The 25,389-nt window shown below is 42.8% G+C and overlaps 1 protein-coding gene across 1 annotated transcript in view; it reads left to right on the top strand.

Annotated features, from left to right (window-relative positions):
- Positions 1 to 25,389, top strand: part of myo7ab (myosin VIIAb) — a 37,854-nt gene that overhangs the window by 11,645 nt on the left and 820 nt on the right. Inside the window, exons 11-51 of the mRNA XM_058086579.1 lie at positions 43 to 156; positions 233 to 386; positions 1,231 to 1,307; positions 1,383 to 1,502; positions 2,535 to 2,680; positions 2,766 to 2,976; positions 3,046 to 3,181; positions 10,003 to 10,109; positions 10,280 to 10,321; positions 10,716 to 10,853; positions 12,105 to 12,263; positions 12,334 to 12,426; positions 12,520 to 12,614; positions 12,695 to 12,779; positions 12,965 to 13,183; positions 15,150 to 15,467; positions 15,542 to 15,751; positions 15,818 to 15,994; positions 16,065 to 16,154; positions 16,223 to 16,350; positions 16,442 to 16,568; positions 16,773 to 16,892; positions 16,978 to 17,151; positions 17,217 to 17,444; positions 17,520 to 17,690; positions 17,759 to 17,876; positions 17,949 to 18,075; positions 18,147 to 18,316; positions 18,383 to 18,573; positions 18,659 to 18,783; positions 18,856 to 19,013; positions 19,157 to 19,310; positions 19,374 to 19,529; positions 19,616 to 19,721; positions 21,655 to 21,768; positions 21,846 to 21,933; positions 22,003 to 22,109; positions 22,689 to 22,874; positions 22,948 to 23,064; positions 23,145 to 23,228; positions 23,296 to 23,415. Coding sequence (XP_057942562.1) covers positions 43 to 156; positions 233 to 386; positions 1,231 to 1,307; positions 1,383 to 1,502; positions 2,535 to 2,680; positions 2,766 to 2,976; positions 3,046 to 3,181; positions 10,003 to 10,109; positions 10,280 to 10,321; positions 10,716 to 10,853; positions 12,105 to 12,263; positions 12,334 to 12,426; positions 12,520 to 12,614; positions 12,695 to 12,779; positions 12,965 to 13,183; positions 15,150 to 15,467; positions 15,542 to 15,751; positions 15,818 to 15,994; positions 16,065 to 16,154; positions 16,223 to 16,350; positions 16,442 to 16,568; positions 16,773 to 16,892; positions 16,978 to 17,151; positions 17,217 to 17,444; positions 17,520 to 17,690; positions 17,759 to 17,876; positions 17,949 to 18,075; positions 18,147 to 18,316; positions 18,383 to 18,573; positions 18,659 to 18,783; positions 18,856 to 19,013; positions 19,157 to 19,310; positions 19,374 to 19,529; positions 19,616 to 19,721; positions 21,655 to 21,768; positions 21,846 to 21,933; positions 22,003 to 22,109; positions 22,689 to 22,874; positions 22,948 to 23,064; positions 23,145 to 23,228; positions 23,296 to 23,415 — 5,760 coding nt within the window. The remainder of the gene's footprint in view (positions 1 to 42; positions 157 to 232; positions 387 to 1,230; positions 1,308 to 1,382; positions 1,503 to 2,534; positions 2,681 to 2,765; positions 2,977 to 3,045; positions 3,182 to 10,002; positions 10,110 to 10,279; positions 10,322 to 10,715; positions 10,854 to 12,104; positions 12,264 to 12,333; positions 12,427 to 12,519; positions 12,615 to 12,694; positions 12,780 to 12,964; positions 13,184 to 15,149; positions 15,468 to 15,541; positions 15,752 to 15,817; positions 15,995 to 16,064; positions 16,155 to 16,222; positions 16,351 to 16,441; positions 16,569 to 16,772; positions 16,893 to 16,977; positions 17,152 to 17,216; positions 17,445 to 17,519; positions 17,691 to 17,758; positions 17,877 to 17,948; positions 18,076 to 18,146; positions 18,317 to 18,382; positions 18,574 to 18,658; positions 18,784 to 18,855; positions 19,014 to 19,156; positions 19,311 to 19,373; positions 19,530 to 19,615; positions 19,722 to 21,654; positions 21,769 to 21,845; positions 21,934 to 22,002; positions 22,110 to 22,688; positions 22,875 to 22,947; positions 23,065 to 23,144; positions 23,229 to 23,295; positions 23,416 to 25,389) is intronic.

Genomic DNA, 25,389 nt, shown 5'->3' with positions numbered 1-25,389 from the left:
TACTCACACAAAAAAGCATCGTGTGTTCTTGATGTTCCCCAGGCACCAGACGAGAGGAACTACCACATTTTCTACTGCATGCTGAGGGGCATGAGCCCGGAGATGAAGGCCAAGCTGGGCTTAGGTCTGGCCACGGACTACTGCTACCTCACCATGGTGGGTCTGCTGCATCAGAGCCACCGGTGGAAGGCCGGTGGGAGCATTTCACCAAGGTGCACCTTCTCCCCGGCAGGGTAACTGCACAGAGTGCGACGGTCGTGATGACCTGAACGACTACTCCAGCATCCTGTCAGCCATGAAGGTCCTCATGTTCACTGAGACCGAGACCTGGGAGATCTCCAAGCTGCTGGCGGCCATTTTGCACATGGGCAACCTGAGATTTGAGGGCAAGTCAACACCTAAATTGTTGTTGTCACTGAATGGCATGGTCCACGTTTCCAAATAAAACTCTAAACCGATCAGACTTTTTGGGAGCCACGGATCCGTTCTTCATAGTCCAAGAAACGCAGTCTAGTTGTGGGAGCTCTGGAGAAACGTAAACGCTCGCTCCCAAAGATGTATTTGTACATTTTTTACTAATTTATTTTGCGTGAGAGGCACAAAGAGGCGATGATGCAACTCCACAATAGAAGAGATCATATTTGGTGCAGTTTTAAGCCAAAAACGTGCATTTCATAAGCAGTAACCAGGAAGTTAAAAGGCTTGGAGCTGTGTTGTGGGAAGGAGGTTACGCATTGTTGGGAAATTGTGTGTGCACAAACACAGTTCAGTTGCAAATGTGAAAAATGTAAATATTAGTAATATTAATGGTGTTATATTTGTAAATAGATGGTTATTTTCATGTAAAACAACCATTTTTTGTGTTGTTTATGTCGTGGCATCATTGTTTAGACATTTTGGCTATACAGTATATGATAAACTTTTTTTTTTAATGAGAGTTCTTTTGGTATATACTACCATGTCTGTAAAGTCTAAGAACACAATATTCTGGGTGCCTTGAAAAATCAGGCAAAATCATCAAAAATGTCTGGTACTGAATAGTAAATATCAAATAAGTAAATAAATAATCAACATTGTATTAAATGAGACCACAAAATCCAACATTTCCTGGTTTTCAGTAAAGGAAATATGAATGAATAGTTTAGTACCTAGATAAATAGTATTTATTTAACGTCAATAATCAGAGTATCTTCAAGTATAATTGTGTTCTTTTTCTCCTGTTTCTATCAGCTCGTACATACGACAACCTGGATGCCTGCGTGGTGGTGAGGTCACCTGACCTGGCCACCGCTGCATCACTCATGGAGGTGTGTAACAAATAGAGGAAAAGGTCAAGTCACGGGACAAAAGTACACATTTTTACTACTTCCTATGCGCCGCAGGTGGAACCCAAGGATGTGATGGTGTGTTTGACCACCCGAACGCTGATCACACGCGGCGAAAGCGTGGCCACGCCTCTCAGTGTGGACCAAGGTCTGGATGTCAGGGATGCCTTTGTTAAGGTTTGGAAACACCAAAACCACACCTCAGATCCTTTAGGATCTTCTAGGACAAAGGTTTTCCATGGAGGGCCGCATATGGAAAAATCAAAGGATGGAAGGGACACTTTTTAATGCAACACATGTTCATACAGTATGCAAAGAAGGAATATGAAAAGGCCTATTATTAGTAAATCAACTCTTTCTCCTTTTTCTCGATTATTATTCCCCATCCATTTCTGTCTCGTTTTTTTCCATTTCCGTTGTTTTTTTTCCAAATTTATTTCCAAATATGTTATGACTTTTTTTCCCCATTATATTTACACTTTATTCTAGTTTTTTAAAAATATTCTGAACATTTAAAAAATGCTCTTTTCCTTTAATATTTCAACACTATGTTTCTAAAAATGTTTTTCCCTTTATCATAATATTAGGACTTTATTCAGGTTGAAGTATGACTTATTTTTCTCTTCAAGATAACAACTTTTTTTCTGATGATATTAGGTCTTTATTCTCAGAATATCATAATATTTGCCAACCGAGGTTTCCAAGAATGTCAACTCTAGTCTTTTTGTTTCTCATAATATCATGACTTTCCAACTTTAAAAAAATATATTTTTTTATTTATTATTATTATTATTATTAAATACTTTATTATTATATTTTATTTAATATTTATTTAATATTTCAACCTAATATTTTTTAAATGATATTTCCTTATAATATTGTAACTTTGCAAAAATGATGACTTTTTTCTTGTAATGCTATGACCTGATAGCATAACTTCTTCCCAAAATAATTTTCCAAAATGTGCAACTTGTTTTGTTTCTTACAATATGATGACATCTAATTTCTGTAATATTTAACTTTGTGTCTAAATTTTTTTAATTAATATTATGACTTCATTCTCGTAAAACGATCACTTTTTCTCCAAAGATGATAACTTTATTATCCTAATATTTCAACTTTATTCCTGTAACATTACTACACACATACACACACACCCTGTTTTAGGAGGACCCCGATCCGAATGCGTGTTTATGATTTCTCCCGCAGGGCATTTACGGCAGGTTGTTTGTGTGGATCGTGGACAAGATCAACGCTGCCATATACCGGCCGCCATCCTGCAATGACAACAACATCATCCGCAGGTCCATCGGCCTGCTGGACATATTTGGATTTGAGAACTTCATCGTCAACAGGTTGGTTCATGAGCGAATCGGGACTTTTTCATGGGTTGCTGTTTTGTTCATGTTGTTTTGTTTTCTTCTTTTCCCCCGATGACAGTTTCGAGCAGCTGTGCATCAACTTTGCAAACGAGAACCTGCAGCAGTTCTTCGTCCGGCACGTCTTCAAGCTGGAGCAGGAGGAGTACAACCTGGAGGACATCAGCTGGCAGCACATCGAGTTCACCGACAACCAGGATGCGCTGGACATGATTGCCAACAAGCCCATGAACATCATCTCCCTCATCGACGAGGAGAGCAAGTTCCCCAAGGTACCGAGGCGGTCAGGATCAACCCCCTCCCGCCCCTAACTGACGGTTGATTCTTTGTCCTCTTGTCAGGGAACCGACGCGACAATGCTGTACAAGCTCAACTCCCAACACAAACTCAACTCCAACTACATTCCCCCGAAGAACAGCTACCAGAGCCAGTTTGGAATCCAACATTTTGCTGGGGTGGTGCACTACGAGACCAGAGGTGAGGGAATCCTTGTTATTATGCTTCGTGGCGTGCAGTTCTCCACCAGAACCATTCCTAAGTGTACATACAAGTGTAAAGAACCATTCCTAAGTGTAAAGAACCATTCCTAAGTGTACATAAAGTGTAAAGAACCATTCCTAAGTGTACCTACAAGTGTAAAGAGACATTCCTAAGTGTACCTACAAGTGTAAAGAACCATTCCTAAGTGTACCTACAAGTGTAAAGAACCATTCCTAAGTGTACCTACAAGTGTAAAGAACCATTCCCAAGTGTAAAGAACCATTCCTAAGTGTACCTACAAGTGTAAAGAACCATTCCTAAGTGTAAAGAACCATTCCTAAGTGTACCTACAAGTGTAAAGAGACATTCCTAAGTGTACCTACAAGTGTAAAGAACCATTCCTAAGTGTAAAGAATCATTCCTAAGTGTACCTACAAGTGTAGAGACATTCCTAAGTGTCCCTACAAGTGTAAAGAACCATTCCCAAGTGTAAAGAACCATTCCTAAGTGTACCTACAAGTGTAGAGACATTCCTAAGTGTACCTACAAGTGTAAAGAACCATTCCTAAGTGTAAAGAACCATTCCCAAGTGTACCTACAAGTGTAAAGAACCATTCTTAAGTGTAAAGAACCATTCCTGAGTGTAAAGAACCATTCCTAAGTGTACCTACAAGTGTGAAGAGACATTCCCAAGTGTACATACAAGTGTAAAGAACCATTCCTAAGTGTACCTACAAGTGTAAAGAACCATTCCCAAGTGTAAAGAAGCATTCCTAAGTGTACCTAAAAGTGTAAAGAGACATTCCTAAGTGTACCTACAAGTGTAAAGAACCATTCCTAAGTGTAAAGAACCATTCCTAAGTGTACCTACAAGTGTAGAGACATTCCTAAGTGTACCTACAAGTGTAAAGAACCATTCCTAAGTGTAAAGAACCATTCCCAAGTGTACCTACAAGTGTAAAGAACCATTCCTAAATGTAAAGAACCATTCCCAAGTGTACCTACAAGTGTAAAGAACAATTCTTAAGTGTAAAGAACCATTCCTAAGTGTACCTACAAGTGTAAAGAGACATTCCTAAGTGTACATACAAGTGTAAAGAACCATTCCTAAGTGTACCTACAAGTGTAAAGAACCATTCCCAAGTGTAAAGAACCATTCCTAAGTGTACCTACAAGTGTAGAGACATTCCTAAGTGTACCTACAAGTGTAAAGAACCATTCCTAAGTGTAAGGAACCATTCCCAAGTGTACCTACAAGTGTAAAGAACCATTCCTAAGTGTACCTACAAGTGTAAAGAGACATTCCCAAGTGTACCTACAAGTGTAAAGAACCATTCCTAAGTGTAAAGAACCATTCCTAAGTGTACCTACAAGTGTAGAGACATTCCTAAGTGTACCTACAAGTGTAAAGAACCATTACTAAGTGTACCTACAAGTGTAGAGACATTCCTAAGTGTACCTACAAGTGTAAAGAACCATTCCTAAGTGTAAAGAACCATTCCTAAGTGTACCTACAAGTGTAGAGACATTCCTAAGTGTACATCCAAGTGTAAAGAACCATTCCTAAGTGTAAAGAACCATTCCCAAGTGTACCTACAAGTGTAAAGAACCATTCCTAAGTGTAAAGAACCATTCCCAAGTGTACCTAGAAGTGTAAAGAACCATTCTTAAGTGTAAAGAACCATTCCTAAGTGTAAAGAACCATTCCTAAGTGTACCTACAAGTGTAGAGACATTCCTAAGTGTACCTACAAGTGTAAAGAACCATTCCTAAGTGTAAAGAACCATTCCCAAGTGTACCTACAAGTGTAAAGAACCATTCCTAAGTGTACCTACAAGTGTAAAGAGACATTCCCAAGTGTACCTACAAGTGTAAAGAACCATTCCTAAGTGTAAAGAACCATTCCTAAGTGTACCTACAAGTGTAGAGACATTCCTAAGTGTACCTACAAGTGTAAAGAACCATTACTAAGTGTACCTACAAGTGTAGAGACATTCCTAAGTGTACCTACAAGTGTAAAGAACCATTCCTAAGTGTAAAGAACCATTCCTAAGTGTACCTACAAGTGTAGAGACATTCCTAAGTGTACATCCAAGTGTAAAGAACCATTCCTAAGTGTAAAGAACCATTCCCAAGTGTACCTACAAGTGTAAAGAACCATTCTTAAGTGTAAAGAACCATTCCTAAGTGTACCTACAAGTGTAAAGAGACATTCCTAAGTGTACAGACAAGTGTAAAGAACCATTCCCAAGTGTACCTACAAGTGTAAAGAACCATTCCTAAGTGTAAAGAACCATTCCTAAGTGTACCTACAAGTGTAGAGACATTCCTAAGTGTACCTACAAGTGTAAAGAACCATTTCTAAGTGTAAAGAACCATTCCTAAGTGTACCTACAAGTGTAGAGACATTCCTAAGTGTACATCCAAGTGTAAAGAACCATTCCTAAGTGTAAAGAACCATTCCCAAGTGTACCTACAAGTGTAAAGAACCATTCCTAAGTGTAAAGAACCATTCCCAAGTGTACCTACAAGTGTAAAGAACCATTCCTAAGTGTAAAGAACCATTCCTAAGTGTACCTACAAGTGTAAAGAGACATTCCTAAGTGTAAAGAACCATTCCTAAGTGTACCTACAAGTGTAGAGACATTCCTAAGTGTACATCCAAGTGTAAAGAACCATTCCTAAGTGTAAAGAACCATTCCCAAGTGTACCTACAAGTGTAAAGAACCATTCTTAAGTGTAAAGAACCATTCCTAAGTGTAAAGAACCATTCCTAAGTGTACCTACAAGTGTAAAGAGACATTCCTAAGTGTACAGACAAGTGTAAAGAACCATTCCCAAGTGTACCTACAAGTGTAAAGAACCATTCCTAAGTGTAAAGAACCATTCCTAGGTGTACCTACAAGTGTAGAGACATTCCCAAGTGTACCTACAAGTGTAAAGAACCATTCCTAAGTGTAAAGAACCATTCCTAAGTGTACCTACAAGTGTAGAGACATTCCTAAGTGTACATCCAAGTGTAAAGAACCATTCCTAAGTGTAAAGAACCATTCCCAAGTGTACCTACAAGTGTAAAGAACCATTCCTAAGTGTAAAGAACCATTCCCAAGTGTACCTACAAGTGTAAAGAACCATTCCTAAGTGTAAAGAACCATTCCTAAGTGTACCTACAAGTGTAAAGAGACATTCCTAAGTGTACATACAAGTGTAAAGAACCATTCCTAAGTGTACCTACAAGTGTAAAGAACCATTCCCAAGTATAAAGAACCATTCCTAAGTGTACCTACAAGTGTAAAGAGACATTCCTAAGTGTACCTACAAGTGTAAAGAACCATTCCTAAGTGTAAAGAACCATTCCTAAGTGTACCTACAAGTGTAGAGACATTCCTAAGTGTACCTACAAGTGTAAAGAACCATTCCTAAGTGTAAAGAACCATTCCTTAGTGTACCTACAAGTGTAGAGACATTCCTAAGTGTACCTACAAGTGTAAAGAACCATTCCCAAGTGTAAAGAACCATTCCTAAGTGTACCTACAAGTGTAAAGAGACATTCCTAAGTGTACCTACAAGTGTAAAGAACCATTCCTAAGTGTAAAGAACCATTCCTAAGTGTACCTACAAGTGTAGAGACATTCCTAAGTGTACCTACAAGTGTAAAGAACCATTCCTAAGTGTAAAGAACCATTCCCAAGTGTACCTACAAGTGTAAAGAACCATTCTTAAGTGTAAAGAACCATTCCTAAGTGTAAAGGACCATTCCTAAGTGTACCTACAAGTGTAAAGAGACATTCCTAAGTGTACCTACAAGTGTAAAGAACCATTCCTAAGTGTAAAGAACCATTCCTAAGTGTACCTACAAGTGTAAAGAACCATTCCTAAGTGTACCTACAAGCGTAAAGAACCATTCCTAAGTGTAAAGAACCATTCCTAAGTGTACCTACAAGTGTAAAGAACCATTCCTAAGTGTAAAGAACCATTCCCAAGTGTACCTACAAGTGTAAAGAACCATTCTTAAGTGTAAAGAACCATTCCTAAGTGTAAAGGACCATTCCTAAGTGTACCTACAAGTGTAAAGAGACATTCCTAAGTGTACCTACAAGTGTAAAGAACCATTCCTAAGTGTAAAGAACCATTCCTAAGTGTACCTACAAGTGTAAAGAACCATTCCTAAGTGTACCTACAAGCGTAAAGAACCATTCCTAAGTGTAAAGAACCATTCCTAAGTGTACCTACAAGTGTAAAGAACCATTCCTAAGTGTAAAGAACCATTCCTAAGTGTACCTACAAATGTAGAGACATTCCTAAGTGTACCTACAAGTGTAAAGAACCATTCCTAAGTGTAAAGAACCATTCCCAAGTGTACCTACAAGTGTAAAGAACCATTCTTAAGTGTAAAGAACCATTCCTAAGTGTAAAGGACCATTCCTAAGTGTACCTACAAGTGTAAAGAGACATTCCTAAGTGTACCTACAAGTGTAAAGAACCATTCCTAAGTGTAAAGAACCATTCCTAAGTGTACCTACAAGTGTAAAGAACCATTCCTAAGTGTACCTACAAGCGTAAAGAACCATTCCTAAGTGTAAAGAACCATTCCTAAGTGTACCTACAAGTGTAGAGACATTCCTAAGTGTACATCCAAGTGTAAAGAACCATTCCTAAGTGTAAAGAACCATTCCCAAGTGTACCTACAAGTGTAAAGAACCATTCTTAAGTGTAAAGAACCATTCCTAAGTGTAAAGAACCATTCCTAAGTGTACCTACAAGTGTAAAGAGACATTCCTAAGTGTACAGACAAGTGTAAAGAACCATTCCCAAGTGTACCTACAAGTGTAAAGAACCATTCCTAAGTGTAAAGAACCATTCCTAGGTGTACCTACAAGTGTAGAGACATTCCTAAGTGTACCTACAAGTGTAAAGAACCATTCCTAAGTGTAAAGAACCATTCCTAAGTGTACCTACAAGTGTAGAGACATTCCTAAGTGTACATCCAAGTGTAAAGAACCATTCCTAAGTGTAAAGAACCATTCCCAAGTGTACCTACAAGTGTAAAGAACCATTCCTAAGTGTAAAGAACCATTCCCAAGTGTACCTACAAGTGTAAAGAACCATTCCTAAGTGTAAAGAACCATTCCTAAGTGTACCTACAAGTGTAAAGAGACATTCCTAAGTGTACATACAAGTGTAAAGAACCATTCCTAAGTGTACCTACAAGTGTAAAGAACCATTCCCAAGTATAAAGAACCATTCCTAAGTGTACCTACAAGTGTAAAGAGACATTCCTAAGTGTACCTACAAGTGTAAAGAACCATTCCTAAGTGTAAAGAACCATTCCTAAGTGTACCTACAAGTGTAGAGACATTCCTAAGTGTACCTACAAGTGTAAAGAACCATTCCTAAGTGTAAAGAACCATTCCTTAGTGTACCTACAAGTGTAGAGACATTCCTAAGTGTACCTACAAGTGTAAAGAACCATTCCCAAGTGTAAAGAACCATTCCTAAGTGTACCTACAAGTGTAAAGAGACATTCCTAAGTGTACCTACAAGTGTAAAGAACCATTCCTAAGTGTAAAGAACCATTCCTAAGTGTACCTACAAGTGTAGAGACATTCCTAAGTGTACCTACAAGTGTAAAGAACCATTCCTAAGTGTAAAGAACCATTCCCAAGTGTACCTACAAGTGTAAAGAACCATTCTTAAGTGTAAAGAACCATTCCTAAGTGTAAAGGACCATTCCTAAGTGTACCTACAAGTGTAAAGAGACATTCCTAAGTGTACCTACAAGTGTAAAGAACCATTCCTAAGTGTAAAGAACCATTCCTAAGTGTACCTACAAGTGTAAAGAACCATTCCTAAGTGTACCTACAAGCGTAAAGAACCATTCCTAAGTGTAAAGAACCATTCCTAAGTGTACCTACAAGTGTAAAGAACCATTCCTAAGTGTAAAGAACCATTCCCAAGTGTACCTACAAGTGTAAAGAACCATTCTTAAGTGTAAAGAACCATTCCTAAGTGTAAAGGACCATTCCTAAGTGTACCTACAAGTGTAAAGAGACATTCCTAAGTGTACCTACAAGTGTAAAGAACCATTCCTAAGTGTAAAGAACCATTCCTAAGTGTACCTACAAGTGTAAAGAACCATTCCTAAGTGTACCTACAAGCGTAAAGAACCATTCCTAAGTGTAAAGAACCATTCCTAAGTGTACCTACAAGTGTAAAGAACCATTCCTAAGTGTAAAGAACCATTCCTAAGTGTACCTACAAATGTAGAGACATTCCTAAGTGTACCTACAAGTGTAAAGAACCATTCCTAAGTGTAAAGAACCATTCCCAAGTGTACCTACAAGTGTAAAGAACCATTCTTAAGTGTAAAGAACCATTCCTAAGTGTAAAGGACCATTCCTAAGTGTACCTACAAGTGTAAAGAGACATTCCTAAGTGTACCTACAAGTGTAAAGAACCATTCCTAAGTGTAAAGAACCATTCCTAAGTGTACCTACAAGTGTAAAGAACCATTCCTAAGTGTACCTACAAGCGTAAAGAACCATTCCTAAGTGTAAAGAACCATTCCTAAGTGTACCTACAAGTGTAAAGAACCATTCCTGAGTGTAAAGAACCATTCCTAAGTGTACCTACAAGTGTAGAGACATTCCTAAGTGTACCTACAAGTGTAAAGAACCATTCCCAAGTGTACCTACAAGTGTAAAGAACCATTCCTAAGTGTACATCCAAGTGTAAAAAGAAGTGACCTGCCATGTCATTTATTCCCTCTACCTAAAACAAAGACAAAGTGGGTGTGTTTGTTTTCTGTCCCTGCGTAGGATTCCTCGAGAAAAATCGTGACAGCCTCCACACGGATATCATCCAACTGGTCCACTCGTCCAGGAACAAGTTCATCAAGCAGATCTTTCAAGCCGACGTGGCCATGGTGAGACCCAAAAACCTCCTTTTCTGCCCGAGTGACTCATAGTCCCTAAACCTCCTTTTTTTCTAGTGACTTTTTGCTTCCGTTCAGCTTTTGAAACATTTATTTCAAACTAATGTCGCCAAGCTCCTCTCCTCACCTGCTGTCTCTCGGCTCTCTTCCTTTGCCATCAGTTTCTGTGCGGCTATCAGCAGCCCAGCACGCCTACTCCGAAGGTAACGTCGGGTCTTTAGCAGCGTGTTTGCTCCAATGTTGGCTAATCTTTTCAAAACAACCTCCCCTGAATTGAAAGGTACCCGCTGAGAGTAGCTTCCCTCCTTCGAGCTCTTCTTTATTTCACAGGTGGAAATTTTGCATGAGAATCATCTTCAAACTCTCTGACAGACCCACTCTCACTTCACGACCACTCCACTGACAGCTGGACATTTGAGTTCTGTGTGACATCTGTCAGAGATTTTGTTCCGTCTTGTGAGTCGTAGTGTTGTTGTGTGGCGCTCCAATGATAGAATGCGTGGATTCTTCCTGCCCTAAAGCCTGCAGAGGAGAGCACCCGCCACACGAACTCCGCAGTCAGTGCAGTTTAAGGACCAACCGTGTGTGCGTTCACAGGGTGTCGAGACCAGGAAACGCTCTCCGACTCTGAGCAGCCAGTTCAAGCGCTCCCTCGAGATGCTGATGAGGACGCTCAGCGTGTGTCAGCCCTTCTTTGTCCGCTGCATAAAACCCAACGAGCTCAAGAAACCGATGGTGAGCGCACAGTTCTAATGGACCTACGTCCATTATTACCTTATTGTGCATGTAGTTTTGCATTAACATTTTCCAGCCACTAGGGGGCACCTTAATGCTGACAAATGAAAAGTAGTTTTCCTTTATTCAATGCTTCCCAAACTTTTTACAGTCCCGCACCCCTTCAGACATTTGAACTGAACACGAAGCCTTTTTAAGGTCATGCCACAGCATCTCAATAAGACTCAGGTCTTCATTTGGTTTTTATTCAGCCATTCAGAGGTGGACTTGCTGGTGTGTTTTGGATCATTGTCCTGCTGCAGAACCCAAGTTGGTTTCAGCTTCAGGTCACCAACAGATGGCCGGACATTCTCCTTCACAATTTTTTGGTAGACAGCAGAATTCATGGTTCCATTTATCTCAGCAAGTCTTCCAGGTCCTAAAGCAGCAAAAGAGCCCCAGACCATCACACTACCACCACCATATTTTACTCTTGGTATGATGTTCTTTTTCTGAAATGTGTCGTTACTTTTACGCCAGATGTGATGGGACACACACCTTCCAAAAAGTTCCACTTTTGCCTCGTCAGACCACAGAGTCTTGGTCCCAAAGGTCTGTAGGATCATCAAGATCTTTTCTGGCAAAATTGAGACTAGCTTTAGTGTTCTTTTTGTTCAGTAGTGGTTTTGGTCTTGGAACTCTGCCATGCAGGCCGTTTTTGCCCAGTGTCTTTCTTATGGTGGGGTCATGAACACTGACCTTAACTGAGGCAAGTGAGGCCTGCAGTTCTTTGGATGTTGTTGTGGGGTCTTTTGTGACCTCTTGGATGAGTCGTTGCTGCGCTCTTGGGGTCATTTTGGTTGCCTGGGAAGGTTCCCCACTGTTCCATGGTTTTGCCATTTGTGGATAATGGCTCTCACTGTGGTGTGCTGGAGTCCCAAAACTGTATGACCTTTTCCACAAGCTCAATATCAGTTAAGTTATGTTTTAACAAGGGGGTCGATCACTTTTAATGTAGCTTTGTCCCTTAATAATAACGTTTCATTTAAAAACTGGATTATGTGTTTAGTTGTGTCGTCATTGACTAATATTTATATTTGTTCCATGATCTCCAATATTTATGTGTGAAAATCATGCACACTGTAACTGTAATGTGTCCAGTATTTAGTTTAGTAGCATTAAACATATGAATACCACTGAAATATGTTTTATGTAAATCGCTAAAAAAAACACAAAAATAACAAAAAACTGCATTTTTGTTTGTGTGTCCAGTTGTTTGACAGAGAACTGTGCATCCGCCAGCTGCGCTACTCCGGCATGATGGAGACCATCCGAATCAGACGGGCCGGCTATCCCATCCGCTACACCTTTGCCGAGTTTGTGGATCGCTACCGAGTCCTCATGCCCGGCGTCAAACCTGCACACGTACAGGTAGACTTGGCCTCTTTGTGGCTACGTATTTTTGGTGTGCGGTATAGTACTTGATGTTTTTACCACCCAGGAGGACCTGCGAGGGACTTGCCAGCAGATAGTCCTGGCCCGCCTGGGAATACATGGAGACTGGCAGATTGGAAAGACCAAGATTTTCCTCAAGGTGCTAACCTGACATGCTCACATGAAACTGGGCGGGGCCATATTTCACCTGATGGTGGCATCACTTCCTTTCTTGGCCTTCCTGTTCCACTAGGATCACCACGACATGCAGCTGGAGATCGAGCGGGACAAGGCCATCACCGACAAGGTCATCCTCATCCAGAAGGCCGTGCGTGGACTCAAGGAGAGGTCAGTAAGATTCTGGAGTAGTCGCCCTCTCGGCCCGTTTGATCCAAATGTTTGGTTTCCCTTCGACATTCCTCTATTAGGACCAACTTTCTCCGATTGAGGAGCGCTGTGACCTTCATCCAAAAGCTGTGGCGAGGTTATCGATGCAGGAAGAATTACAAAATTGTGAGTTCCTTGTGTGTTTTTAGTACAGTCCTCACCTGCTACATCATGGTTAGAATATTCCTTCATTCATGATCGCTGATTTAGATTTAAGCCTAGTCTTACTTTGTACTTCAGAACCTCTCTCCAATGAAACGTTTTAGTTCCTGTGAGGCGCCACCGTGCTAACAATGGTTCCCCCCCTCCAGATGCGTTGTGGCTTCCTGCGCCTGCAGGCCGTCTTCAGGTCCAGGAAGCACTACAGAAACTATCGCGTCATTCGGCTATGCATCACCCTCATCCAAGCCCGTTGCAGGGGGTTCCTCATCCGCCAGACATTTTGGCGGCGTCTCCGTGCTGTGTCGACCATCCAGGCGTACACCCGAGGAATGATAGCCAGACGCCTCTGTCAGAGACTCAGGGCGGAGGTAAAGAGTTATTACGTTTACTACTGCTTCTTGAATAACGTTCGTGTGCCGCCCAGGGAGGGGAGTCACTGCTGAAAGTCTTGGTGGATCTTAAAGAACATGCTGTACTTGATATGCCCACAGATAATTACAGAGATAGCAACAATGCACGTCATGACCACAATTGGCCATCCAAGATGTTATTCAGATATTCCTGACCACCAGAGGGCATATACGATTTACTGTCCCAAAAAAAGCATGTATCTTCAAATTAAAAAAAAAAAAAGTCTTCAAAAAAAAAAAATTCATGCAGTTTAAAAAAACCTAGGGTAAAATATATATTAACTACATTCTGAAATATGTGTATATATGATTTATTTAATATTTATTATAGGTCAATTATATATGTTGTTATTATTTACTTTAAAATTTTCTAAAACTTGTTGTGCCTTTTGTATGTTTTTATTTAAAAAGATACATTTTTAGGGCGGCACGGTGGTCTAGGGGTTAGCGCACAGACCTCACAGCTAGGAGACCAGGGTTCAATCCCACCCTCGGGCATCTCTGTGTGGAGTTTGCATGTTCTCCCCGTGCATGCGTGGGTTTTCTCCGGGTACTCCGGTTTCCTCCCACATTCCAAAAACATGCTAGGTTAATTGGCTACTCCAAATTGTCCATAGGTATGAATGTGAGTGTGAATGGTTGTTTGTCTATGTGTGCCCTGTGATTGGCTGGCGACCAGTCCAGGGTGTACGCCCGAAGACAGCTGGGATAGGCTCCAGCACCCCCGCGACCCTCGTGAGGAAAAAGCAGTAGAGAATGAATGAAGATACATTTTTAATTATTTTTATTGTACCAGTTGGATAGAAGCCTCTTTCAAAAATGACTTTTTTTGGAATTTTGCCCATCATTCACAATCCCAAAGTGAAACATGAACACATATGTAAATGGAACACTGTTGGCATTTTTTTTACTTTTTTTTTGTGAGGGCATCAAAATATGTATTTCCCATGACACCTGTTGCTAGCTAGCTCATATTAACTTGTTTTCTTGCACGACAATACACAGAAAAGGGAAAGAAATGTGTGGTCATGTTTGGTCATTGGGAATGATGGGCAAAATTCCCCCAAAAAGTGCAGTTCTCCTTCCAGTTTAGGAAAATAAAGTCAACAACATTCATATTCACAAGATTTTTTTTTACAGAAAACAAAAAGGATCATGGCTTCTTGTTTTCAGTGATAAGACAAAATTTTCTTTTTATAAGGTTTTGAAAGCAAAAAATAAATTTTTTTCTGTATAGGGCAAACTCTTAAACGTATTTCCTTCATGTTTCTGGAAAAAAAAAAGACAACAAATTGACATAATGTGAAGATACATGCTTTTCACTCGATGGTGACACTACCTGAAGAGTATGTGAGGATTTCTATGATATGCTGTGGAATAATCAGCACTAATCTTTTGACTTTTCAGCTTGGTGACAGCACTCACATATAATCTCTAGTTGCACTGCATTTTCTAGATATTTGGATTATTTTGGATTTTCCAGTGTCACCATATAACTTAATATTTTCTAACATTATATCATGCCTTATTTTTTTTTAAATCAAGATTGTTTTCATGATTTTGTTTGAATGCTTCAAATGTTTCTTTTCCAATGAAAATGCCTCCGTGCATTATTGTTACACGTTTCCTGTTGTTGAACCAAAGTCTGAATAAATGTTTTTATTTTTGAACCGTGGGACAAATCTCAGTTTATTGTCGAGTTGGTGGTAGTAGCTTTTAGATTATGGTCCAGAGAGAGCCGGGCCGCCGGGCTTCCAGTTTACGAGGCGACGAGGCAGTCCCAGGGGGGTGAGTGTGGTGAGGAACGACAGGATGGAGAAGGATTACGTGTTGACGTGTGTTTTTATGGCATAGCATGTCTTCAGGTGAAGTTCCTTCATATTGAGAAGAGTTTACCTTCTACCCTCCTGCCCTCACCGAACAGCTGCAGCATCGCCAGGAGGCAGAGCGCCAGCGCCTGGCAGAGGAGGAGCAGCTCTGCAACCAGATGACGGCACGGCGGGCCAAGGCGGAGGCTGAGAGAAAGCACCAGGAGCGCCTGGTCCAGCTGGCCCAACAGCAGGAGGAGAGGGAGCGGGAGGAGCGGGAGGAAGCCCGCAGGAAGAAGGAGCTGCTGGAGCAGATGGAAAGAGAGAAGGAGCAGCCCGTGGATCACTCGGACATGGTGGACCGCATGTTCGGGTTCCTGGGAAACCCTGGACTTTTGCCCAACCAGAACGGCCAAGCTCCGGCTGGCTTTGAGGTACGTCTTTATTCCGTTCTACTGCCAAATACTGCAGTACGGTATACAGTATATCAAGTATAGATATTCCTCAGGACTTGGTGAACGTACACCGTGGTGAGGAGGCTGAAGTGGAGGTGGTGAACGATGCATTGCCGCTGCCCGACGAGGAAGACGAGGATCTGTCTGAGTACAAGTTCCCCAAGTTCGCCGCCGCCTACTTCCAAGGCGTTTCCACCCATACGTACGTCAGACGGGCGCTGAAGCAACCGCTGCTCTTTCACGAGGATGAAGGAGACCAGCTGGTGAGGACGCTTGTGATCTCCAAACTGTACAAGAGCCAGATGGATCTATCCTGTCTTGTCTACCAGGCTGCATTAGCTGTGTGGATCACCATCCTGAGGTTCATGGGGGACCTCCCCGAGCCCAAATGCCAGCTGGTCCTCAACGATGGCAGCGAGAAGATCCCCGTCATGACCAAGATCTATGAAACCCTCGGCAAGAGGACCTACAAGAGGGAGCTGCAGGAGCTGCAACAGGATACGGAGGTAAGGGAGTGACATGGTTGCCCTCCAAACACTAGCATGCAAAGTTGCACATTTGTTCTCCTTTCTACAGAACAGCTCCATAGAAGGCCAGAAGAGGAACAGTGTCAGACATAAGCTTGTATCTCTTACGCTGAAGAGGAAGTCCAAGATCACTGAGGAGGTGAGGACTATACCCACGACCCATTGTTGAAAATTCATATGACTGATGTCGGCCCTTTCATGTGGCAGGTAACCAGGCGGCTGACCGAAGGGGACTACAGCCTCCAGGGGAACAGCATGCTCGAGGACCGACCCACCTCCAACCTGGAGAAACTTCACTTCATCATCGGAAACGGCATCCTGAGGCCTGCACTCAGGTGACCGCAGTAACTTCAGCCCCGGAAAAGTAGACCCTAGATAGGGTTCACTTTGGTTCATCTCAATCTGGATGTCTGGACTGTCCCTTAGGGATGAGATCTACTGTCAGATCTGCAAGCAGCTCACCCAAAATCCTTCCAAGAGCAGCCACGCCCGTGGATGGATCCTCCTGTCGCTCTGTGTCGGTTGCTTTTCACCTTCGGAAAAGTTTGTCAAGGTCAGAGTTGGCTTGATCCAGCAACTAAAAAACAACAACATTAGAACTCTTCAAATCAGTCATCAATTATTCTGGTCTGTCTGAAAACAGCCATTCCATAGTTTGGTCTTCAAGTGTCGGACAGTTACTATCTACCAGTGCCGCCATGATTTCATGTAACAGTAAAAATCATCAAGGAACCTTCTGCTCTTTGGTTGTTTTCAGTATTTAAGGACGTTCCTGAACAATGGCCCGCCTGGTTATGCTCCGTATTGTGAGGAAAGAATGCGGAGGACGTTTGTCAACCGCACACGGACTCAACCGCCTTCTTGGTTGGAGTTACAGGTATCAGAAGAAGAGACCAACCCGAAAGCCTCCAATGGATGGCACATTGACTTGGAGTTTCTGAGAATTCCGTTGTCCCGCACAGGCCACTAAATCAAAGAAGCCCATCATGCTTCCGGTGACGTTTATGGACGGCACCACCAAGACGCTCCTGGCGGACTCGGCCACCACTGCCAGTGAGCTTTGCAACGCTCTGGCGGACAAAATCAACCTCACCGATCGCTTTGGGTTCTCGTTGTACATTGCTCTCTTCGACAAGGTAACACATTGGACCAATACCAGGAAGACACTGAAGGATTTGAAGGAACTCAATCCGTCCTTCAGGTATCATCGCTGGGCAGCGGCAGTGACCATGTCATGGACGCCGTCTCCCAGTGTGAGCAGTACGCCAAGGAGCAGGGCGCCCAGGAGCGCAACGCGCCTTGGAGGTTGTTCTTTAGAAAGGAGATCTTCACGCCGTGGCATGACCCCGCTGACGACTACGTGGCCACCAACCTCATTTACCAGCAGATCGTGCGAGGGGTGAAGTTTGGAGAGTACCGCTGTGAGAGGGTGAGCTGCTCCTGTCCCCTTGTCACTGTGTTCTTTCAAAGATCTGGACTATAATATGACGGGTTTCTTCAAAAGGAGGAGGATCTAGCCGAGCTGGCCTCTCAGCAGTACTACGTAGATTACGGCATGGAGATCCTTCACGATCGCCTCCTTAGCCTCATCCCCTCCTACATCCCAGACAGGGAAATCACCTCCACCAAGACGCCAGAGAAGTGGGCTCAGCTCATCGTTACCGCCCACAAGAAGGTAGCTCTTGCCAAAAGCTGATACTTCCTGTGTTTTACTGGAGTTTCATCACCAGCATGTCTGCCCAGGGTCTGCATAGTAAGAGGAGGCCCAACACGCAGAAGGTGAAGGAGGACCTGGTGTCTTTTGCTCGATTAAAGTGGCCTTTGTTGTTCTCGCGCTTCTATGAGGCCTTCAAGTTCTCAGGTTGGTCAAACAAAGACGCCAATGGGTTCCATCAGGTTCCTCGTGTCTCACCTTGGACTTGTGTTTTAACAGGGCCGAGTCTGCCTAAGAACGACGTCATCGTCGCTGTCAACTGGACAGGTGTTTACTTTGTAGACGAGCAGGAGCAGGTCCTTCTGGAACTTTCTTTCCCGGAAATCATTGCGGTATCCAGCAGCAGGTGTGATGCCAAACGGGAGGTCACATGATCACGGTTGCATTGTTCTGATTCTGATTGGTGGAATCCTGCAGAGGCGGCAAACTCCAAGGCCAGAGTTTCACACTGGCCACCATCAAAGGAGACGAGTACACGTTCACCTCCAACAATGCAGAGGACATCCGGGACTTAGTGGTGGCCTTTTTGGAAGGTCTGCGGAAGCGGTCCAAGTTTGTGGTCGGACTTTTGGACTGTCCCAACCCTGGTGCGACTCTGCAAGTACCCAAAAATGAATACACAAGTGATAATGGTCTAAACTTTCATCTTCCAGTGGGGGCAGACTCCACATTCCTGAGTTTCTCCAAGGGGGATCTGATCATACTGGATGAACACAACGGAGAGCATGTGATGAACTCCGGCTGGGCTCACGGGATCAACGACAGGACCAAGCAGCGAGGCGACTTCCCGGCTGACTGCGTCTATGTTCTGCCCACCATCACCAGACCTCAGTATGACATTGTGGTGAGTGAGGACCAGAGGTGGAGACATCTATGAAGTCTCCCATGGATCACAGTTGATTCCAAGGCTCCCATTGTGTAAATCATAGGCTCTGGTGACGATGACTCCAGATCAGAGGAGGGAATCTGTCACACTGTCGCAGATGAGCCTTGATGACAATGAGGATAAAACGAAGGCCTACACTCTGGAGGAGTTCTCCTACGATTACTTCAGGTGGACGTGCTGACTCATGACTCATTTGTCCCAATCTACAGCTGAATAAGTCCTCCTTTGTGGTCTCTCCAGGCCTCCTCCGAAGAGCACTCTGAGCAGGGTGATGATCTCCAAAGCTCGAGGGAAGGAGCGTCTGTGGAGTTGCAGCAGGGAGCCTCTCAAGCAGCCTCTTCTGAAGAAGGTCTTAGCCCATGAGGAGCTTTCCCAGGAGGCTTGCCAGGCATTCATGGATATCCTTTTATGGAGGATTACACCAAAACGTGGTAGAGCCGGTTCTGGTATCTGGTATGGTTTTCTATGTTTCACATGATCACGTTATGCTTGGAGAAGCACAAAACCACGAGTGTCTAAACAACCTTGACTTTGACTCTACCTGTGATGAAGTACATGGGTGACTACCCGTCCAAGCGGGTGCGCTCGGTCAATGAGCTCACCGATCAGATCTTCGAAGGAGCCCTGAAGGCCGAGCCTCTCAAAGACGAGATCTTCTGCCAGATTCTAAAGCAGCTCACAGACAATCACATCAAGTAAGGAGCACAGAAGATGCTCTTTAAGGCCACTATGGTGGTCCAACATGTCATGTGCTTTAGGTACAGCGAGGAGAAAGGCTGGGAGCTGCTGTGGTTGTGTACTGGCTTGTTTCCTCCCAGTAACATCCTGCTACCTCACGTCCAGAAGTTCCTCCAGTCCAAGAAGCACTATCCTCTGGCTCCAGACTGCATGCAGCGGCTGCAGAAAGCCTTAAGGTAATGCACTCGCCCGTAAAGCCAACCCTGTTTCTTCACTATCGCCTTGCTACAATTGATCACGCCCGGCTTGGGATTTGTGGTAGAAACGGATCGAGGAAGTACCCTCCTCACCTGGTGGAGGTCGAGGCCATCCAGCACAAAACCACACAGATCTTCCACAAAGTTTATTTCCCAGATGACTCGGACGAGGTTAGTGTGGACTTCATTGTATCTATCTGTATTGTATGTTTTTATATGGAATACAGAAGTGATGCGGTGTCCTAATTTCTTTGTTTGTCCAGCCACGGTTGTCCAAACTATCTGACCACATCCTGAGAAATGAAAGCATGATATTTTGTAAAGGAACACGTGTAATATGTTAAGAAGTGATGTATATTTCAAGATAAAACTGCATTTCATCTTTGTGATATACAGACGTCCTTCACGTTTCGAACATTGTTCCCTCACTCGCTCTGTTTTTCAAAAATGTATTCATAAATTGTCGCTATTTCATTGTTCGTTGACTATGGCCTATTAATAGTCACAAATATTGAAAGACAAGTCATACACTATATGACCAAAAGTATTTGCTCGCTTGCCGTGACTCGATATGATGTCGGTCCACGTTTTGCAGCTATTACGGCTTCAACTCTTCATGGAGGGCCGTCCACAAGGTTGAGGAGTGTGTTTATCGGAATTTTTGACCATTCTTCCAAAAGCCCATTGGTGAGGTCACACACTGAAGGCCTGGCTCCAAGTCTCCGCTCCAATTCATCCAAAGGTGTTCTATCGGGTTCAGGTCAGGACTCTGTGCAGGCCAGTCAAGGTCATCCACACCATGTCTTTATGGACCTGGCTCATGTTGGAAGAGGACGGGGCTCCTCCAAACTGTTCCCACTAGGTTGGGAGCATGGAATTGTCCAAAATGTTTTGGTGTCCTGAAGCATTCAAAGTTCCTTTCATTGGAACTAAGGGGCCACGTCCAACTCCTGAAAAACAACCCCACACCATAATTCCTCCTCCACCAAATTTCACACTCCACACAATGCAGTCCCAAATGTACCGTTCTCCTGGCAACCTCCAAAGCCAGACTCGTCCATGAGATTGCCAGATGGAAAGGCGTGATTCATCCCTCCAGAGAACGCGTCTCCATTGCTCTATAGTCCAGTGGCGCCGTGCTTTCCACCACTGCATCCGGCGCTTTGCATTGCCTTGGTGATGTATGGCTAGGATATACGTAGCTGCACGGCCATGGAAACCCATTCCATGAAGCTCTCTGTGTTCTGTACTTGGGCTAATCTGAAGGCCTCGTGAAGTTTGGAGCTCTGTAGGACTTGACTGTGCAGGAAGTCGACAACCTTTTTGCACTATGCTCCTCAGCATCCGCTGACCCCTCTCCATCAGTTGGCCTGTTGCTGTTCTTCCCAAACTCCTCCATTTTCTTATATTAAAGCTGACAGTTGACTGTGGAATATTTAGGAGTGAGGAAGTTTCACGACTGGATTTGTTGCACTGGTGGCATCCGATTGACTGAGCTCCTGAGAGCCGCCCATTCTTTCACAAATGTTTGTAGAAACAGTGTGCATGTCTTGGTGCTTGGTTTTATAAGTTATTAGAATACATGATTCTGATCATTTGGATGGGTGAGCAAATACTTTTGGTAATGGTGTATGTAGTATTCTGGTCGCTCAGCGTCAGTAATGAAAAGTTCACCCCCATTCCGTGTTGGCTTCTTACTTTGTCCTTCTTCCCTGATTAGTTTAGAATAAATAAATTGGAGGCTTGCTAGCTAACCAGCATGTTACTGATCCCGTAGCCTGCACATTAGCAACGATAAAAGTACAATAGGGATTTTAAAAGTGACTATAGGGGTGTTATTTCATGTCTACAAGGCTCTAAAGGTAAAAAAATATTTTGAAAGTCACAAACAGGTTTTGTGTGTTTTGACTATGAAAATATTTCATATTGAATAATATTAGGGTTAATATTACTATTTTTTATGTACCGGTATACAGGTACATAGATTCTTCCATGATAAGAAAATGACTTATACCGGTATAAATGATAACATAAAGAAGCAGAGTTGATGACAAAGAAGTGTAGCTCACACCCTCAGCGTTCGGTCTTTGGCGTCCGTTGACAGGTGTTTGAAGTGGAGTCCAGCACCAAGGCCAAAGATTTCTGCCACAACATTTCTGGACGCCTGTTGCTCAAATCGTCGGAGGGCTTCAGCCTTTTTGTCAAGATCACAGACAAGGTACAAAACGACACATAAATGGATTACTTTCGGCACGATTGTTGTCATCCGTGGATCATGTATGTTTGGTTCTCCAGGTGATCAGTGTGCCGGATGGCGACTTCTTCTTTGACTTTGTGCGCCACCTGACCGACTGGATCAAGAAAGCGAGACACGTGAAAGACAGTAAAGAGAACTTGATCGCCGTTAGGTGAACATTTCACACGGCATGATCATCCATCTGTGTTTGTGCAGGTGTGGTGCCTTCACTGACCTACCAGGTGTTCTTCATGAAGAAGCTGTGGACCAACACCATGCCTGGCAAGGACGCTATGGCAGACTCCATCTTCCACTACTACCAAGTCATTTCACTTTCTTATTTCACATTTGAAGATGTTTGTGTTCCCATTGTCAATAATTGTAAAAGGCACCAAAGTAACACACCGTACCGTACCAGTTTTTGGTACCCTGTTGTTGACGTACCAATGTACCTTAAGGGCAGCGCTACAAATGCTGCAGAATCTGGCAAGGAAGACAAAAAAGATCAGTTGAGGGTTTTACCATTCCAGGTCAACCAAGTGATCTAGTACTGGAGTCCATGAAGCAGGTGGGTCCTCCACTGACATGCCAGGTGTTCTTCATGAAGAACTGTGGACTACTATGCCCAGCAAGGATGCCATGGCCGAGTCCAGCCTCCACTGCTACCAAGTCATTTCACTTTATTTCACATTTGAGGATAAAAATTGTTTCATTGTCAAGAAAGTCATGAAAGGGTATCAAACTGGTATGGTAGCAACACACCATGCAGATTCTGGTATGGAAGACAAAAAGATCAAATCAGTTTTCCTCTTTCAAATCGTAGCGTGTCAAGTTAATCTGAACCAAGTAATCAAGTGCCGGTCCTTGGCTGTAGTCCACTAAGTTGTGGGTCCTCTATGCAGGAGCTGCCAAAGTACCTGCGAGGCTACCACAAGTGTTCCAAGGATGAAGTGCACCAGCTGGCGGCGCTCATCTACCAGGTGAAGTTTGAAGACGACAAGTCCCACTTCCAGAACATGCCCAAGATCCTCAAGGACCTCGTCCCCCAGGATCAGAGTCGACACTTGTCCCCTGACGACTGGAAGAGGGTGAGTGGGATTTTGGTTTTAGCATGGATCAAAGTTTGCTATAAAAACTGCTGCATTTCTTTGCTCCTGTCAGTCCATCATGTCAGTGTTCAACAAACAGTCTGGAAAGACGAAAGAAGAAGCTAAACTGTCCTTCCTGAAAATCATCTACAAGTGGCCCACCTTTGGGTCTGCCTTCTTTGAGGTCAAGGTACAAACCTCCCGATCAGTTTGAAGATCAGGGAATACCACTTTCAGAAAACACACTGGTGTCTTTCTGTTTTGATGCAGCAAACCACAGATCCCAATTACCCAGAAACCCTCTTGATCGCCATCAACAAACATGGAGTCAGTCTCATTGACCCCAAGTCCAAGGTATGTGCAGGTTTCAGAGCGTACGAAGAGACTCGAACCAAGTACATTTGGTATTGGTTCCTGACAGGACATCCTGACCACGCACCCCTTCACCAAGATCTCCAACTGGAGCAGTGGCAACACCTACTTCCACATCACCATCGGGAACCTGGTGCGAGGCAGCAAGCTGCTGTGCGAAACCTCGCTGGTAAGTTCCTACCATCAGTGGTCCAGTTAGCTGTCATGACAAAGGTGCTAGGAATAGACTGATAGGACTGTCTTCCATTCCAACAGAAATTCCTTTAACCCTGAGATGCATAAGTGGGTCAAAAATGACCCGGTCAGGTTGTTTTCTTGAAATATCTTCGTAATGAAAATTTTTCATTATTTCATATTCAAGGTATTCCTCAAAAAACATGTTTTTTCTAACATACCATTCACATTTTTAACTTACCGTTTATAAATTTTAAGAAATTTTTGTTTTGTGTTTTGTGACCCATAAGTGGGTCAAAAATGACCCGGTCAGGTTGTTTTCTTGAATTATCTTCGTAATGAAAATTTTTCATTATTTCATATTCAAGGTATTCCTCAAAAAACATGTTTTTTCTAACATACCATTCACATTTCTAACTTACCGTTTATAAATTTTAAGAAATTTTTGTTTTTGTGTTACTACCCCGACCTTCCATAAGTGGGTCAAAAATGACCCGGTCAGATTGATTTCTTGAAATATCTTCATAATGAAAAATTTTCATCATTTCATATTCCAGTTATTCCTCAAAAAACATGTTTTTAATATCATGCCATTCACATTTTTAACTTACCTTTTATACATTTTAAGAAATTTTTGTTTTTGTGTTACTACCCCAACCTTCCATAAGTGGGTCAAAAATGACCCGCATGCATTTTCTATGGAATCCAATAGGAACCTTTGATTCTTATCAACTTTGGCTGTCAGGAATAAATTAACTGTAGACCACACAGACTATATCAGAAGTATCACCCCTCAGGAAGATTATTTTACACATAAAGTAATATAATATATTACACACATAATATTGTGTATGTGTCTTTCATGACTGTTAGTATTATCAACAAATTAGCCTACTTTATAACTAGCTGACACTAGCTGGCTAACATTACTATATGTATTGTTGGGCATTACTCTTTTATTTACAGATGCTGGATGAAATCATTCTTGTGTGGTCATACAAGTGATTATTCCTAACCAAAATGGCAAAATTGGCATAAAAAGGCATTGATTCTAGTATGGGTCAACAAGGGTTAACAAAAGAGAAAAGTCCTATTGTGTATTTGTTGTTGGTACTGTATGTTAGCCAGCAACGACTTCTCGGTTGGTAGAAAATGATGCAAAACAACCAAACGTCATTCCAGAGTGCCTCCAACAACAAAACAATAAATTCTTTGAACAAACGTGACATATTTGTAGCACAATGCACAAAGCCTTTTTGATTGTTTGTCCATTCACGTGTTAGCTAGCAAGCCACTTCCTGATTCCTAGAAAATGCAGTTACTCTTAGACCAGGGGTGCTCATTAAGTCGATCGCGAGCTACCGGTCGATCGCGGAGGTGGTACTGGTCGATCGCTGGTCGATCGCGGCGTGACATTAAAAAAATATCATCCCAGCATCAATGCCGTCACTTGATTGATATACAGGGCAGCCATTCAGATGACAACTGAATGTTGCCCTTCGGGCGACCAATCAAATCAAACAACGTCTCTAAGTGCAGCAGAACTTACGATGTCAGCCTATCATCCATCCCCGTTACTTGATTGACATACAGGACAACCAGTCAGATGACAACTGAATTTTGACCTTTAGGTCACCGCTCATGCGTAAACAACGATGCAAAGTGCTAAGCTAGTCGGCGAATTGCGAGATTTTAAGCCCTCGCTAAAGTTTATGGTCACTAAAATGAGTGAAGGAGCTGGACCAAGTAAAAAGGCAAAAACTGGACCAAGTAAAAAGGCAAAAAACATATCACTTCCATACGGATATGGAATATTATACGGATATTGTGATACGGATATTATCCATGACTGATAAACATTTGGAAGTGTGCTTGAGGCTGGCTATCAGCAGCTACTGTCCGGACTATGCATCCCTGGCTGGTTCAATTCAGTGCAAGTCATCAAAGTAAACTCAGGTAATTACAAAAA

The sequence above is a fragment of the Doryrhamphus excisus genome, chromosome 11, assembly GCF_030265055.1.
Source record: "Doryrhamphus excisus isolate RoL2022-K1 chromosome 11, RoL_Dexc_1.0, whole genome shotgun sequence".
Lineage (NCBI taxonomy): Eukaryota > Metazoa > Chordata > Actinopteri > Syngnathiformes > Syngnathidae > Doryrhamphus > Doryrhamphus excisus.
This window is presented reverse-complemented; position numbering and strand designations above follow the sequence as displayed.